This window comes from Mustelus asterias, chromosome 17 (assembly GCF_964213995.1).
Source record: "Mustelus asterias chromosome 17, sMusAst1.hap1.1, whole genome shotgun sequence".
NCBI lineage: Eukaryota > Metazoa > Chordata > Chondrichthyes > Carcharhiniformes > Triakidae > Mustelus > Mustelus asterias.
Genome location: NC_135817.1, coordinates 61,716,320 through 61,734,003, shown reverse-complemented (window position 1 = coordinate 61,734,003; position 17,684 = coordinate 61,716,320). Strand labels below are relative to the sequence as shown.

The 17,684-nt window shown below is 40.5% G+C and overlaps 1 protein-coding gene across 4 annotated transcripts in view; it reads right to left on the bottom strand.

The window, feature by feature from the left end:
- LOC144506546 (transmembrane protein 50B-like) overlaps positions 1 to 17,684 on the bottom strand; it is a 70,106-nt gene that overhangs the window by 1,964 nt on the left and 50,458 nt on the right. For 2 of the 4 annotated variants that reach the window (XM_078232807.1, XM_078232808.1), the window contains exons 5-7: positions 12,439 to 12,531; positions 9,600 to 9,657; positions 2,073 to 3,298 (exon numbers count right to left, since the gene is read on the bottom strand). In XM_078232807.1, the coding sequence (XP_078088933.1) occupies positions 3,253 to 3,298; positions 9,600 to 9,657; positions 12,439 to 12,531 (197 nt within the window). In that variant the 3' untranslated portion in view covers positions 2,073 to 3,252. Of the gene's footprint in view, positions 1 to 2,072; positions 3,299 to 9,599; positions 9,658 to 12,438; positions 12,532 to 17,684 lie in introns of those variants that run through there. The other 2 variants (XR_013499922.1, XR_013499923.1) reach the window with 2 other exon arrangements.

Here is a 17,684-nt window from a genome sequence, read left to right as displayed (position 1 = left end):
GTGTTGAAATAAATAAAATAGCAAACTTTGAACTAATCTGGATGAATTCCTGTTAAGAGAAGGGGAAACAGGGCTATATATTCTCGAGCCAGGTAAGACACCTCATGGGAATGGGAAAACAATTTTCTCTTGTTCAAAATGTTACTCCATCCGATGTTGGAATGAAACTTGAATTTTAGCTGACATCAACTATATAAACATGAAGAGAAATTCCTGAAAGAAAACCAGGGCATAACTTAAGACAATGGGGGAGTGTTGGCTCCAGTGAGAAAAATGGCATGCTTCTCTCCAGATCCTACCACACTGTCACAAAAAAAGCTGGGTATGTTTCATGCCGTCATGTAGCGGGGCAGGGCCTCAACACACCAGCAAAGCCCGGCTGCGCTGACATCAGGGCACTATGTTTAAAGGGTGCCCTGATCAAAACTAAAACCTGCTCCCTCCCTCCCCACAATGATCAGAGCTGGAATTCACCCCTGCCCATTGGAGCCAACATTCACCCTCCACACCCCTGATCAGAACCAGCATTCTCCCCCCATTCCCTCCCTCTCAGAGCTGGCATTTGTCCCCCAACTCTCCAGCAGTCAGTGCCAGCACACACCTTCGCCGCCCCCCCCCCCCCCCCCCAACATTAGACCCCTTATCCCCAAACCACACAGCCATCACTGGAAGCACACACCCTCCCTCCTCCAAACGGCCATCGCCAGCATCCCCTGCTCCCATCTCCACATCTAAATGAATCCCCGTTGCCCCCATGAGGTTCCTACTGGAGTCTGTCTTTGGCACTGCCCCCTGCCACAAGTTGTTACTGGCATGGTGCCAACCTGTGCCAGTAGCATTGCCAGGGCACTGCCTTGCCATGTCATGTCCCCCTCCCCTGGGGACTATACTCACTTTTACACCCATGAATCTGTTGTAAACCGCACCGGCATCCTAATTTTCAGGAGTGTCAACGACTTAAGAGCTTTGCAGTGAATATTTTCAATAAATACACAAAAATTTGATAAAAATTCAATCTCATGGTAAATCGGGGATCCAGAGACTCGAACTTGAAACAAGTTTCCAAAGTTTAGAATTCAAGTATGGCAAACTTCAAGAAATAAATATTAGAAATAAACTGAGCACAATTAATTGGGCTGAGCAGTTAATGGGTTAACTTACAAAGTGTACCAAGCATTCAAAGATGTTCTTGGTACAAGACAAGACCAGTCCATTGCTCTAAAAGGCAAAATTCCAATAATAGCTTCAGTCACAGTCAACAAACGCAGCAAGGGATAGCATCAAGCTAAAAGATTACACAAGTGCAAGATAAAGTGGACATTCAGAATAGCTATAAAAAGATACACAGGCAGTAACGAGGTGAAAAAGAGTATCTAAAAAAAAAAGTCATAGGGAAAATAGGGATGAAGTATTCATTCTCTGAAAGGCAGAGCATGTCATGTAGTGTTCCCCATGAATCTGTATCGGAGCCTTTGCTTTTCCCCATGTTAAACAATGACTTATGGAAAGCACTAGCAAGTTGGCCATCCAAGGTTGTAGATGACAAAGTTAGAGGTATGCTGTGTAGATGGGAGTGGGGTGTTATAAATGGACAGCTGATGCGTTGGTGAGAAACACTGGCAGATGAGCAATGGAGAAAAATGTGAGTTCACTTCCGAGAATCCAAATCACACAAAACGATTACATGCTGGCCTTTATCTCGAGGGGCTAGAATTCAAGTGAAAAATGATTGTACAACTGTACAGAGACTCCATCTGCAGCACTGCTCCAAAAAGGATATTAGTCTTGGAGAGAGTGTATTGTGGATTTGCCTGAGTCTTAAAAGTTAAGCTATGAAGACAAGGTTTATTATTTTAAGTTTAGAAGGTTTAAGAATGATTTCAATGAAATGCTCAAATTAAAAATTAATTTGACAATACAGAAGAGCTATTCTCTCTTGCAGGGAAATCCAGAGCAAGCAGCTACAACAGCCAAGCTATCCAGATGTGAAACTAGGAAACACCATTTCACACAAAGGAGTGGAAATCCAGGATTCCTTTCTCAAAGGCCATGAATACTGGGTCAACCGAAAGCTCTGAGAATGATTTTGTTTTATTTTTATTAGGTGAGATATGGGCAGGTAATGCAGTTGAGTTACAGATCAGCCGTGATGGAACTGAATGATGGAATAGGCTTGGGTGCTGAGCAGCTAACTCCTGTTTTCATGTTGGTTCCCTTTTATAGTTCCATATTTCTCGGTGATTGAGCACTCATTCATTCATTTAGTACAGGCACCAGATGTTCTCTGCAAAGGATGACAGGCTGAGGTCTCGTGACATCTGCAAAATTAGCCTTTAGAAAAAAAGCTGTCATATGAAGAGAGCTGTTGATAAAATTACAAAGAAAATCAATTGTTTTAAGAGAGCTACATGGAGTTTCCAAATGGCTCATTCTCTCCAGCCTTTCAACAGAATTAGTTTATTTTGTTGAGCAAGAACACAAGAAAATATGCCATTCACGACATTTATTTCATAAATAGTGTTCAAAGAAAAAAACAATTTATTCATGGCAGTCCCTCAGACATCTAAAAAGAGTTGGAGCAAACATTCTGATTCAACAGCAATGAATCATAGAATCCTACAGTGCAGAAGGAGGCCATTCGGCCCATCGAGTTTGCACAACCACAATCCCACCCAGGCCCTATACCTGTAACCCCATGCATTTACCCTAGCTAGTCCCCCTGTCACGAAGGGACAATTTAGCATTGCCAATCCACTTAACCCGCACATCTTTGGACTGTGGGATAAATGCGCTTAAAATTTAAGAGTTAAACAGAACAACGAAATCCTACAAATATTTAGCACAAAGGTTTACAAGTTTAGAACGCTTTAGGCGGGAGCATAGAATGATTTTAAAAAATACAAAGCAGCAGTAATTGTAGCAACAATATTAGTAGCAACATACATTTGATATATTATCCATATTTTTCCAATGAATTTAACAGAGTAGCGGTCATAAGACAGTGATCAGCCCAAACAGTGCATCATCTTCTGTTTATATGACTCAATATAACTATTATTCACAAAGCAGTATCAGAATACAAAATATTAAAATGTTCATAAAATAAAAAGATGAGTTTTTGGAAATTATCTTTAATACATTTTATCTAAAACCAACTTGAATTAATATTTGGCCAACAATACAAAGCAGTGTGTATTTGCAGTTATCGTTCGTGTGCAGAATGTCCTGAGTCAGTGCTGAGATGGGCAGAGTTTATGCCCAAAGATCCTCTGTTCTTCCAAACTTATAGATCAGGCTGCTGCAAAATAAGACAAGGCAAGACGTTTAATAAATTCTTACATTTTTAGTGTCAGTGCAAATGGCTTGATCACACTTAAATGAAATAAATATTAACAGCGTTGTGTAACAAATAATTAAAAGGACAGGCTGATGTATTTATTCATTAGTCACATTAGCTTACATTAACACTGCAATGAAGTTACTGTGAAAATCCCCTAGTCACCACACTCCGGTGCCTGTTTGGGTACTGATGAAGGGGATTCTTAACCAGCTAATAAGATTTATAGGCAGAGGGAGTCTTTCAGAGGACAGGAGATCAGTAAGGAGTTAAATGATTCTTAAGACAAGCTAAAATGAAACAGTTTATACATATGTGAATGCAGTAAGAGAATCAAAACAAGTAGTTATTATTGCAAAACATATGCTGATATTTTAAATGTATTTTAAACATATTGTTCACTTTAGCGAAACAAAGTTACTGAACGGCATGGTGGTAAATGTCAAAAGTTTAAACCAGAGGTCTGGGAACATGTTAGTCAGTAGCAGCCTTATCGGGAGGATTCCTATGAGGGAACATATTTTGCAACATTAATGAATAAATGCATTTACTGTCCAGACACAAGGATAGATATGCCTCTGGACGCAGGAACACATGTCTATTCAACTTGGTAGTGAGTCGGTGGAATGTCCATTTTGACCTCACGGTAACGTCTGCCGTTACCAGGCAACAGGGAAACAAAGCCAAGAAGGGAGGCAACGTCCGGACTTGTTGGAAGAATAAGATATCACCATACTATCAACAATCATATGGTTGGCTGAGGTACTTGGCATAACTTCAAAATTTGTCCTGTACACTCAAAGTTAGATTCATTAATATAGACCACATTAGTATAGACAGAGAAAATCAGAGATCCTAACATTGGCCCCTGGGGAACCCGACTGTATATCCTCCTCCAGTCTAAAAAAAAACATTCGCCACTACTGTTTTCTATCATTCAGTCAACTTTGATTCCACACTCATTTTTTTTATTCCATGGGCTTTGACTTTGTTGACAAGCCTGTGATTTGCACTTTGCCAAACACCTTATGAAAGTCAATGTACAGCAATGATCTACACTACCTCCATAATCCTCTCTGTAACCTCACATGAAAAGTTAATAAAATTAAAAACAATTTGCCTTTAACAAATCCATGCTAGCCTTCCTTAATTAATCCACATTTATTCAAGTGACTGCTAATTTTGTCACATATCATTTTGTCATTATAAAAAGCTTTCTTACCATGGAGGTCAAACTGACTGACCTATAGTTGCTGGCCTTTTCCTTGCACCCTTTTCTGAACAAGGGTGTAACATTTGCAATTCTCTAGTCCTGTGTCACCACTCCTGCATCGAAGGAGGATTGGAAGATTATGGCTAATGGCTATGTACTTCCACTCTTACTTCCCTCAAAATCTTGGACGCATCTCATCCGGTCCTTGTAACATATCCACGTAATATAGTCAGCTGATCTAATAGCTCTTTTTAAAAAATTAATTTTGGCCTATCTGGTGTCTCAAAGACCTCCGCTTTCACTATAACATAGGTAGCACTATTTTTACCAAATGAGACAAAGTACTCATTTAATACTGGATAAAAGCTTTTGACAAAGGGTCATCTGGACTCAAAACATCAGCTCTTTTCTCTCCTTACAGATAGTGCCAGGCCTGCTGAGAGTTTCCAGCATTTTCTCTTTTGGTTACTCATTCAATACCTCGGCCATGTCTCCTGCCGCTGTGTAAATCCCCTAAGAGGCCCCCACTACTCGTTTTATCACCCTTTTACTATTCATATGCCTATAGAAGTCTAAATTGTAATAATAAAAAAATCCTCAGAATCTTGAACCTTTCCATTGCTAATCTTATTCTAGAAATACTAAAAACTAGTGACATATTGCAATGAAATTTCTAGTTGGGCGACACGGTAGCACAGTGGTTAGCACTGCTGCTTCACAGCTCCAGGGACCTGGGTTCGATTCCCGGCTTGGGTCACCGTCTGTGTGGAGTTTGCACATTCTCCTCGTGTCTGCGTGGGTTTCCTCCGGGTGCTCCGGTTTCCTCCCACAGTCCAAAGATGTGCGGGTTAGGTTGATTGGCCATGCTAAAATTGCCCCTTAGTGTCCTGAGATGCGTAGGTTAGAGGGATTAGTGGGTAAAATATGTAGGGATATGGGGATAGGGCCTGGGTGGGATTGTGGTCGGTGCAGACTCGATGGGCCGAATGGCCTCTTTCTGTACTGTAGCGTTTCTATGATTTCTATGATTTGTCCGAATGTTTTTCATGTTATTCACTAGAAAACATCTGATCTGGTGAGCTGAATCGGATTGTGAGAAATACGCAAGGTAGAATTATAATGAGAGAATGGTGTCCAAAGTATGGACACGGATGGTGATGGCTAGCACGAGGGAACATAGCTTTAAATTGAGGGGTGAGAGATATAGGACAGATGTTAGATTTAGGTTCTTTACTCAGAGAGTAGTAAGGGCATGGAATGCCCTGCCTGCAGCAGTAGTGGATTCGTCAACATTAAGAGCATTCAAATGGTTATTGGATAAACATATGGATGATATTGGAATAGTGTAGATTAGAGGGGCTTTAGATTGGTTCCACTGGTTGGTGCAACATCGAGAGCCGAAGGGCCTGTACTGCGCTGAAATGTTCTATGTTCTATGTTTCCTCCCATAGCCTGGAGGGAAAGTACATAATAGCTACACAGTCTCACATCTATTTGGTGTGACTAAAAGCTACTTTTTTTCTTAAATGTGGGAAGACTATAAACCATCAAGTAAAGCTAAAATAGGATCCAATATCAGCTACTTTTGGAAATCCCAATACAATCACACAGTGGGAATAGCCTCAAAATTCCCTCAATTCAGTGCCATAACCTCACTGTAAGCGTAGTAGAAATTATATTTGTGGTAAAAATATTTCCAATGGTTTCACTCTGAGGAAAATACCTGCCCATCGAAATCTGAATTTTGGAATGCAGATATCCAACCATAGGGTCAGTAAAGGTGAAATTAATTGAATATTGATATCACAGAAAGCTTGAGCTTTCCATGAAAATCTGTGAAAATCCATGCAAGTCCATGAAAATCTGCGTACATGCAACTAAGCAGCAGTCATCATTTCCAGTTAGTCGGGGATGGTGGTGGTGCGGGGTCATGGAGGGCTACTTTAACATCTTCACACTAGACTACCTGAAAATTTGTAGTGCGACTTGTGTATCGTACAGTCATTTCCACTTGTGTTCTGGAAACTTTCTCTCATTTATACTGTGGCAAGATACAAAGCACTGACCACATTAATGAAACTGTAAATGCAAACATGTCTCTGCGGCTTTATCTTCTACTGGCACCATGAGATACCTTAAGATTTTTGCAAAGTTGTAACTTCTCCTCATTGTACTGCTACTCTATTGATTAAGAAATGCAGGGCGTCTTTTCCTTCCAGTTCTAGTTTTCTCTTGCCCTCCATTGAAGGCTTCAAAATATTTTTCAGTTCAGTTCCATGGATGTCAGAGCTCCAGTTGCCATACAGTGATTAATTGAAGTGGCTATTCTACACAGGAGACTGGACAGAGTCAGAAGCATGGTAACCAAGGAAATCCTCACACTGTCAAATCCAATGTGGTCCACATATACCTTCTCTCTAATAGCATTAGCTGGCTCACTGCGGCATGCAAGAATAGTGGCTGATGGTTTTCATCATCGTAACCCAGGGTGTGAAAGATAATTTTACCTATTATGTCATTGGGAAAGCTATGAAGGACGTGGTTTCTATGTGCTATTAAATAGTAGGACTTAGTTACAGGAATGGCAGTTTATAGGTTTAGAATGATACAGCACAGAAGGAGGCCATTTGACCCATTGTGCTTGTGCCAGCACTTTGGTAGAGCTAAACAATTAGTCCCACTCTACTCCTCTTTTTCCTATAGCCCTATAAATGTTTTGCTTCAACAATTTAGCCAATATCCTTTTGAAAGTTATGATTTAATCTGCTTCCAGTATCATTTCAGGCATTATATATCCTAGATCACAACAGCTTTTCTGCATTTAAAACAACTTTCTCCATGTCGCCTCTGGTTCTTTGGTCAATCACCTAATACTGGTGTCCCCTGGTTGCTGACCTTCTGCCTTCATATACGCAGATTTGCATAGTACACTTTAAAATACACTGTTATCATTAAAGCTCAAGTCCCCAGGGAAGAGCATTGTTGCTTACAATATCCTCACAATAACACTATTCTCTGCAAGCTGAGATTAATCAAAGGAACTGAAACTAAGCTGATGAGCTGATCATGCTTGGTTGAAAACAGCATACAATTGTAGCATGAATTTTCATAAAATCTCCAGTCAGTGTTAATAATGTAAAAGCTACATTTTTTTGCAAATCTAGTTTCAACTAAAAACCACAGCGCACAAAACACTCTTTCATAATTTACTGCTTAATTTCCAAAAATTCTCATTTTGAGAACACCATTTTTGAAGACTAAAAAGTTAGGTAAACATTTTGATTTATAGAATTCAATTTTTAATATTTGCATAGGGACACCACAGAACTATGTTAGTAGGTTTTTGGTCAAGTGGGAAGAGGGGATATGAAAGGTAAAACTCCATGACAACCATTCCCAGATTCATGAGATTCGAGAGAGTGGTCCGATTGTTGGAGGCAGTGTTGAACAGTTGGGATGGAAAGGGTAGTATGGATTTGGGAAGAGAAGACATGTTCAAGTATCTTAGAGAGCAAAGGAAAGCTAATGATGAGCCAACAGTCAGTAGAGAATAGATGGATTGACTATAGGGCTTCTTGAAGGAGGGCGCGGGGGGGGGGGGGGGGGGGGGTGTTGTTGGGGGTGGTGGCTAGGTATGGGATAGATAATGGTGGTGATTTTGAAAGGGAAAAGAAGAAACAGAGTCACTTACAAAGTCAACAAGCACTGTGACCTGGATGCGTAGTTTAGTGATCAGGACTTCAGTAGGGTGGGTTTCAAAATAGCACAATGTGAATGAGTTAAGCTTTGAGAGGGTAGGGAGTAAAGAAGAAATAGAAATTGCAAAATGACAGGGAATTAGGGGTCGGAAGATTTGAAGCATAGTCCATTGTCAAACAGGATATCAAAGTTGAGCATCGAGCTTGAGCTAATACTCAGAAAGGGCGGCATGATTAGTGTGAGGAGTTTCTGGTGGAGGGTCAAATGTGAAGGCTTTAGATTTTGCTAATGTTGAACTGCGAGCTCTAGCTCGTGCAGACACAACCATGGAATTAAGACAGTTTTTGAAAACAGCAACTTGGGATTTATGAAAGGGTCATTCTGTCCAAACAGTACATGTTGGTTTACCCTACACACAAACAATTGTTCCAATTCCAGGTGCTATCCTCACCCCCTATCCCTTTATTCCTCCAATAGCATTGTTGAAGGAAATATAGAGATGTAGAAGGGACAGCACAAGGTTAGAACCTTGAGACAGAATAGAGCTAATATTACTGTCACAGAAGCACAAGCCTCTGCAGAAGTGGATGGATTGGCTACTTTATGAAAGACAAGGCTGAAATTAAAAGACAGCAGTGCCACTGATGAAAGGTTGTGGTCAAACACATGGTCAAAGCTGTAGAAATTGTATGATGGTCATAGTCTCAAAATCATCTTGTGACTTTGACCAGAATGATCTGAGATGGAAACCAGAATAATGAGATTTGATCAGGAAGTGGTGCTCCTGAGTTAAGAGGTGACAGCACGTTTCAGAACCTCAACACAAAGTGGTGGTTAAAGTTGCAGCTGCAAGGTGACCCTCAGTCTGGTTTGCAGGCAGGCAATTTAAAGAGCATGGGGTTGGTTTAGAAAGCTGCAGCTGGGTCTCAAAACAAGAGGCAGATCTGGCAAAATGTACACCCTGACAACAGGGTATTTGAGGAAGAGTTAGTGTTTTATACATAGAACAGGCCCTTCGGCCCACGATGTTGTGCCGAGCTTTATCTGAAACCAAGATCAAGCTATCCCACTCCCTATCATCCTGGTGTGCTCCATGTGCCTATCCAATAACCGCTTAAATGTTCCTAAAGTGTCTGACTCCACTATCACTGCAGGCAGTCCATTCCACACCCCAACCACTCTCTGCGTAAAGAACCTACCTCTGATATCCTTCCTATATCTCCCACCACGAACCCTATAGTTATGTCCCCTTGTAATAGCTCCATCCACCCGAGGAAATAGTCTGGGAAAGCCTCTCTCTGAGAAGCCATGCAGTAACTGCCTATTTTCTAAATTAAATGACCAACTTACCTAAAAAATATTAATGCATTCTGAAAGAACACAGCCAGGCCTGGATACACATTGGCCTCTGCAAGAAAAGGACAGAAATGTTAATTAACCAAGGAATCAGTTTAAATGCACCAGTTAGATAACATGGATTTTGTCATCTATTTCAATCTGCTCATTTGATTTTACCAAGTTCTAGAAATAGTTTGATGCTATAGATCATAAATACAGGAAAACAAAACTTAAATTAAGCCCGAATGCAAGCATTGTGAAAGTAAACAGAAAATGCTGGAAATTCTCAGCAGGTCTGGCAGCATCTGTGGAAATAGAAACAGAATTAATGTTTCAGGTTGATGACCTTTCATCATAACTGCTGAATTTTAACTTCCCTTGACTGGCTAAAAGCACTTATAAGGCCTGTCGATTTACACATATCCACTGGTCAGATAGCAGTAACAATTTATTTCTTATATCTATTAATAGATTTTTCTATAGTAAAATTTTATTCCATGCGGTACATTTTACTTCATATCTCAGTCCATCAGCAAATGGAAGAAAATTGATTTAAAAAGTTTACTTTTTTGATGAGAGTGGGAACCCAGAATAAAATTCTGAATCTTTGAATCAATGAAGCACATTACTTTGCATTCTAAATGCAACAAAGGCAGCTGTAACCTGCCGTCGTCTGAATTTTTATTAATACCAAGTCTTTCCTGTGTTTTCTTAGAGTGAGGCCATTTAATTGTGCTGTTCACTCACCTCATGAAAAATTTGATCAAGGCTTTTCAAATCAATTGACACAAGTTCATTCTTTATCAGCTAAGGGTCCTTTCAGATGATTATATAATTATGGGCTATAATCAAACCCTGTCCTCTTGAATGCTTATTAGTTGTTAAACTTTTTAATGTTGAATTAATACTTAACTCCTAAAATAATTGAGCATAAAATTATAGTACTTATAGATTGCGTAAATTATAACAAATCTGTTCCAATTTTCTTTCTTTACTCCCAAAATCCAAGGGGCACAGAGTTGAGCATATGTTGTCTGATTTCAAGTAGAAATTAAGATATAGCTCTAGGGGCTAAAGGGATCAATGGATATGGGGAGGGGGGGGGAGATCAGGATATTGAATTTGATGATCAGCCATGATCAAAATGAACGGTGGAGCAGGGTCGAAGGGCCGAATGGCCTACTCCTGCTTGCAGTTTCTACGTTTCTATCTGGGGCATAAACAGCATCCTTCACCAGATGTAGCTTGACTACATCAAGATTTACCCTCCTGCCCTCTACTCTGGAATAATCCTGGACAGCAATCTAGATTTTTACCACTTGCCTTCTTAAACCCTCTCCTCTAATAGCAAGCGTGAGTGTCTCATGGATTAATTAGTCAACAGGTCAGGTCACTTGCCCACCAACCTCTTTTCGGTTTCCCTCACCTACAAACCAAACTTCCTATCACTTGAGCCTCCCTACCATAGTGTTGAACTGCTTGCCAAATCCTTCTCAAGCTTGCTTTGCCAAATACCCACCCAGTATTCCCTTGAAACTGCTGACTGCTCAATTTAGTTTTCTGGTCCTCTGACATAAGTAGTTCCAGGTAACTTTCCAGGTATTGAAAAACCGTTCCTCTCCCTTTCCACTCAAAATCCTTTCACACGATGTCACCTTCCAAATGCACAGCTGTCTCCCCCACAATTCTTTGTTTTAAGCCATTCAAAAATGGTTCCCACTGTGCTTAAAATATGTTAAAACTAAACAAAGTTATGAGGGACATTCTGTGACTGTGACCACAGTGCATTATCCCTCTTCAAACTCTCTGTAGCATAAGGCACAGTTGACTATATCATCCATTTCCATTGCTTTACTGATGTTGACCTCAGCGGGACCACCTTTACTTGGATCCAATCTTAATTTAGCTGATCATACCTAAATCATCTCTACCAATGGCTTTTCTTCTCACCACTGGACCATCACCTCAGGAATCCTCCAAAAATCCACCCTTGGCTCTCTCCTCTTTCTCATCCAAATATTGCTTCTTTATAACAAACCCATTGCAGAATCTTTGGCCATCTTTCCATAAATTCTCAGTTTTTTCTTTAAATAAAAGATGGTGCGCCAACACAAAGGGAGGTCAGAATATTTAAAAGAAAGCCGTCTTACCTTACAAAGCAAATCACAGCTGATGTGGTAGCTATTCTAAGGTAATGGGAAAATTATCTATATATCGAGCATATAGGACCACCAGTTAAGAGATTTACCCATTATGTTGGAAAATCTTTTGATCTGCTTCGGTGAATCAAGGGTTAAGAGGAGCAATAGCATGGATTTTGAAAAGAGGACAAAAAGGACATAGCACAGGTTACAAAAGACAGGATATTATTGGAGAAATTTCCTTATGCAAAGATCTGCTGGGGCCACAGAATGATCTGTCACAAGAATCCTTGAGGCAGGCAGCAAGGGAAGAGCAGGTAAATAATTGAACCAGAAGAAGATACATGACAGTGCAGGACACTAAATTTTGATTTGCCTGAACAAAGAGTGGGCACTTAAATGATAGGCCAAGTGGGCTGATTTTGTATGATAAACTGGCTTTTGTTGAGATTGGAAAAAGAGGAAATAAAGGAAGCTAATTATTCTACCATTGTGAAGAATGGGATTCATGCAAAGCGCTGCAGTGATATTATTTTACTTTTCAATGCTCTTCAACCTTCTGATAACCTTCATTTAACACAAATCCTCAGACCAAAATAATTGAGTATACAGCGCCACCAGCTAATATTAAACAGACATTTGCTTGGGTGTGATAATACTGGCAAATATTTAGAAAGTCAAAGATCAAGTATTTCAATTATACTACTTACTAGGTACAACATACGCCCCAAATAAGATCCACATGGAAGCTATGAGAGATCCAAACATTAACATGAAGCCGATAAAAAGCCAGATTCGTGCACCTGTGAAAGAAAGCAAAAATGTGAATGTGTACATTTACTCATGCACTTGAGGTTCTGTAAATATGGGGAAACAGAAACTTTTCCAAACTTGTACTCTCTCATTTAGGAACTCATACAAACAAGTAGCAGGACAGCTTTGTGTCATGTTGAGGATGGGGAGAGGGGAGAGCACAGCAGAAGCATTCAGTCAGATTAAAGACCACTTTTTTCCTTGACGATGAGAGAGGTATGCGCACTCAGAGACATGCGCACAAAGAAAAGACTTGCATTTATAAAGTGCTTCTCACATTATCCAACGTCTCACAGCACTTTACAATCAATGAAGAATTTATAATTATATAATCTAAACTCCCACAGATAGCAATGAGATAGTGACCAGATAATCTGTGATGTTGACTGAGGAGTAGATTATTGGCCAGGACACCTATGATTCCTTCCAGCTCATCTTTGAAATGGTGCCATGGGTTCTTTAAAGGCCAATTGAGAGGACAGAAGTGGTCTCAATTTGATGCCTCATCTAAAAGGTGGCACTTCCTACAGTGCAGCACTCCCTCAGTACTGCACTGGAGGGTCAGTATGGATTTTTTGTGCTTAAATCCTAGAGTGGAACTTGAATCAGGAATCTTCTGGTTTGTGCTCCAGAATCAGCTGCAACCTTGACTGAGCTGTTACAGTTATAACAATACCAACTACTCGACAATGTTGAAAGTGCCCAGGAATGTTCTGTTCACAAAAAGCAGGATAAACCCACTCACCATGTCATCAGTCAACTCTCAGTCAGCAGTAGAGTGATGAAAGGTGTCATTGATAGTGCTATTAATGGCACCTACACAGTAATAACTTGTTCACCAATGCTCAATTTGGATTCTGTAAAAGCTACTCAGATCCTGACTTCATTACAGCCTTGGTCCAAATATGGACAAATGAGCTGCACGCGAGAGGCGAGGTGAGAATGACTACCTTTAACATCAAAGCAAAATGTGACCAAGTGTGGTATCAAGTCACCCTAGCAAAATTAAGAGTAAATGGGAATTGGGGAAAAATTCTCCACTGGTTGGAGTCATACCTTGCATATGAGAAAATTGGTGAGGTGGTCAGAAGCTGACCATTTCACTCCCAGGTCATTGCTGCAGGGTAGTGTCCTAGGCCCAACCATATTCAGCTGCTTTATCAATGATTTTTCCTCAATCATAAGATCAGAAGTGGGGATGTTCACCGATGACTGAATAAAGTTCAATGCCATTTGCGACTTCTCAGATACTGCAGAGGCCTGAATCCAATACACAGCAAGACCTGGACAACAGTCAGGTTTGGGCTGATAAGTGGCAAATAACATTTGCACCACACCAAATACCAAGGAAGGATTTTTACCAACAAGAGGGAAAGCTAACCATCTCTTCTTGACATTCAATGGCATTACCATCACTGAAAGCCAAACAACCAATATTGTGGGGTTACCACTGACCAGAAACTTAACTGCGAGAGCTGGCCAGAGGCTGCAAATTCTGCAATGAACAACTCAGCTCCTGACTCCCAAAGTCTGTCAATCATCTAAAGGCACAAGTCAGTCGTGTAATAAAATGTCCTCCACTTCCCTGGATGTGTGCGGATCCAACAACACTTAAGGAACTAGACACAATCCAGAATAAAGTATCGCCCTTCATTGGCACACCATATTAAACATTCACTCCCAGTTCCTCTACACCGATGCACAGTGGCAAGCAGTGTGTACCCAGTACAGGATGCACCGTAGCAGCTCACCAACGTTCCTTTGACAGCACCTTTCAAATCTGCAACCTTCACCACCTAGAAGAACAAGGGCAGCAGCCATAGCAACCTACAAATTCCCCTCCAAGCCACACAGCATCCTGACTTGGAACAGTTTCGCCATTCCTTCACTGTCACTGGGTCAAAATCCTAGAACTCCCTTCCTGTGTGTGCCCACACCAGATAGACTGCAACGGTTCAAGGCGGCAGCGGCTCACCACCAGCTTCCCAAGAGCAATTAGGGATGAGGAACTGGCCTTGCCAGTGACACTTGCATCCCATGAAAGAGTAAAAGCTGGTGTGCTACCAAATGAGCCATTTCTGAACACAAAGAGAGTGCAAGAGCCGCCTGACTGAGAGCGAGCCGCCCAAGGGAGAGGGAGCCACAAACAGATTCCAAGAGAAAGATAGACAGTAGATAACTTCCTGACCTAGCACATATGATTTAAAAAATTGTTGCTGAGCTCTACAAGTAGGCAGTGAACTCAACCTACACAGGGAAAAGTAGTGATTTGTGCCACAGTAGGGTTTTTACCATCAGTAGGATGAGGGGGAGCAGACCACAAACACTAATTTGTTGCAGAAAATGAAATATCAGCCAAGGAGGGCGAGTTAATTTTGGAAAACATTGTGATGGAAATTGTATTTAAATGATGAGAAGCCATCAGGAAGGTTAAGGTGTCAGTAAATAAACACATACCTGTAATTCATCAGGCAATGTTAGCAGACCTTTGGGAGGGATAATAAACGTCAAAGTGCTCATAAGTAGAGGAACCAAACTGCAAGAGGACAGTTAGAGCTGGAAGACAGTTCTTTGGAAAGGAATCATTTGAATGTTGGTTTTGGTCAGCTCAATTGAGTCCTCCAGAATCAAGTCATTAATGTAGGGACTGTTGTTTGCACGGGACTATTCTGTAATGAATATCCCCTATGTTAGAGAAAATGGAGAAGAAAAGGAGAATATCTAGGTTTAGGGATAAGTGACGGGACAAGGCAATACCATTGCTACCCTGAAATGGGTGATATTCCTTGATAGGAGCAGAGGGAAGTTGTGGCCAATTCTGGAAGCTACAGTAGAAGAGGGGGAGCAGATGGCAGCATCCAGCAGGCTGAAGGTTTGCGAGGAGTAGAGAAAGGCATGTTGCAAAAGTGATGGTGAGGGGTGGGGAGTGGTAAAAGGAAAGACTGGATGGGATTCTAAAAGGAAAAGAGGATGCAAATAGGGGACACAATAGAGTAGGAGAGAGCTGAGTGGGCTTGGGTTTGGAGCAACAACTATTTTATACATATACATGTGAACAAAGCAGTGGGCAAATGAGGCAAAGTTGAAATCATTTATTTAAAGCCAGGACTCCTATTCTACAACAAACATCTCTCAAAACTGTACTTAACTCATCAATAGGACTGCTGACTATGCAAGTAAACAAAATATTCACATTTAAACAGACCTTCAGCCACTCAGTTTTGTTTTGATATTTTTCCTGTCACAATTCTTCAGAGTAGCCAAATTTCATAACTAGGTTAACAAACTTAGCACACCTCCACGCGGAGATGATACATCTGCTGTCAGGAAAGCTATTTTGTCAGCAATGAATTAGTTGACTTTTGTTGCAGATGAACGTAAAACCATTCCTGTAAACCACATCCTTTTCTCCCTGGTTAACCACATGCTTCACGGTACTCTCTCGTCTCAAATAACACTAGCTTTTTACATTCAAGCATTTTGAAACAGGGCTAGTAAAAAGCACAAGAACGAAATGATTGCCTTGCCACTCTATAGATTAGATAACTGCATCTGGCAGAGCACAACATTCTGAACACTTAGCATGTGCACTGCATGCAAATTCACAATTAAAATCTCAAATAGAAGTTATTTTCACCCAGTTAAACAGAAAATGACGACAATAACCAAATGGTATAATCTATATATTTGCAGTTTTGTGCTTTTGTACCATACCGGACTTCCAACATTGTAGTTTTCCCCCATTCCTTTTATTCATAGTTAAACGAAGCAATTGGCCAGATATTGTCTTTGTCTGTGCTAGTCATTCATTAAAAATTCCAACTCGAGTCATATTCTGCAATAACTTTCAAAGCTTAATCCATAAAACACTTCTGATTTTCAAATCCATAGTAATCATTTCAATTAAATGTATTATGCTACCATATTTACTCTGCTCATTTTCAATATTCCTTGTTTAGTTGGAGTTTCTTTTGAACAAAGGTCAGATCAAAGTCAGAAACAAGGTAACAAAACAGTCAGGTAACAAATACAGTTATAAATAAAAGTATCAAGGGTTGTTGGAAGTCTGGTATGATGCAAAAGCACAGAACTGTAAATACATAGATTATAAAAGTGATTGGTGGACTTGTACATTGTTGCTCGACACCTGACTGCAGTGCAACATTTAAGTGTGGCACCCTGGATGCACATTTGCATAACGATTCATTCCGAGCTCTATGAATAATTTAACATCTTTCTTTTAAAAAAATGCCTCTGTATATGAAAATAACTGTTCCAATCATTAACTTTATTATACTTTTAAAAATTAATAATTAAACAACGCCTTTAAAGTCTGTTAATAGCTTGATTTCCTCTCTCAAAATATTATTCATCGTATCACTTAGAAGATAGGATGTTGTGTCCCCATCACTCTGAGGGGCAAGTTGGCACACAGCACAGGTAATATTCTGCATGTTGCGCCTGGTGTTGTTATAGGAGTCATGCTTGATGTTGCTAACGTCACTTCCTGGTGCCACTGATATTGCACTGCTTGTTAGTGAGGTTGGTGATGTTGAATTGTTGGTGATCTTTTCCACTTATCCAACTTAGATGTTTGCTGAATACGGACGCTGTTCCTCCTCATTTGCTTATCAGTTTTGGTCCCAATGATGTGTAGCTTGGAGTCTCAGCTTCATCAACAATTTTTGCTGGTTTCCAAGTTTTCATGAATGGATCCTGTTCATGTAGTTCTGTCCTTTCAATAACTCAGGTAGGGATTTGGCAAGCTTGAAGTGTTTCTGCATGTGCATCAGCGGGTTATTATCTTACTTCCTCCAAGAGACCAGGAGGAAGCAACGTATCTTGCTGGGCACAGTTATCTTATATTTTCTTATATTCAACAGTTCTGGAGGTGATTTCAGATCAGCTTAGAAATGGTGTCGTTTGAAGTGACTTTGAGGCAAGGCTTTTGTTTCCCGGAATTTACTGAGGGTTCTCTTGACCACCTGGACGTGTCTCTCTATAAATTGGTGCCCCTTTGGGTAACGTGGTGATGTTGAACTTGTACAGTTCAGCAAATTCCTTATATTCTCTGGAAGTGAATTGGACTCCATTGTTGTATATGGGAATCCCTTGTTCAACGACCAGAACTTGTACTGCTGAG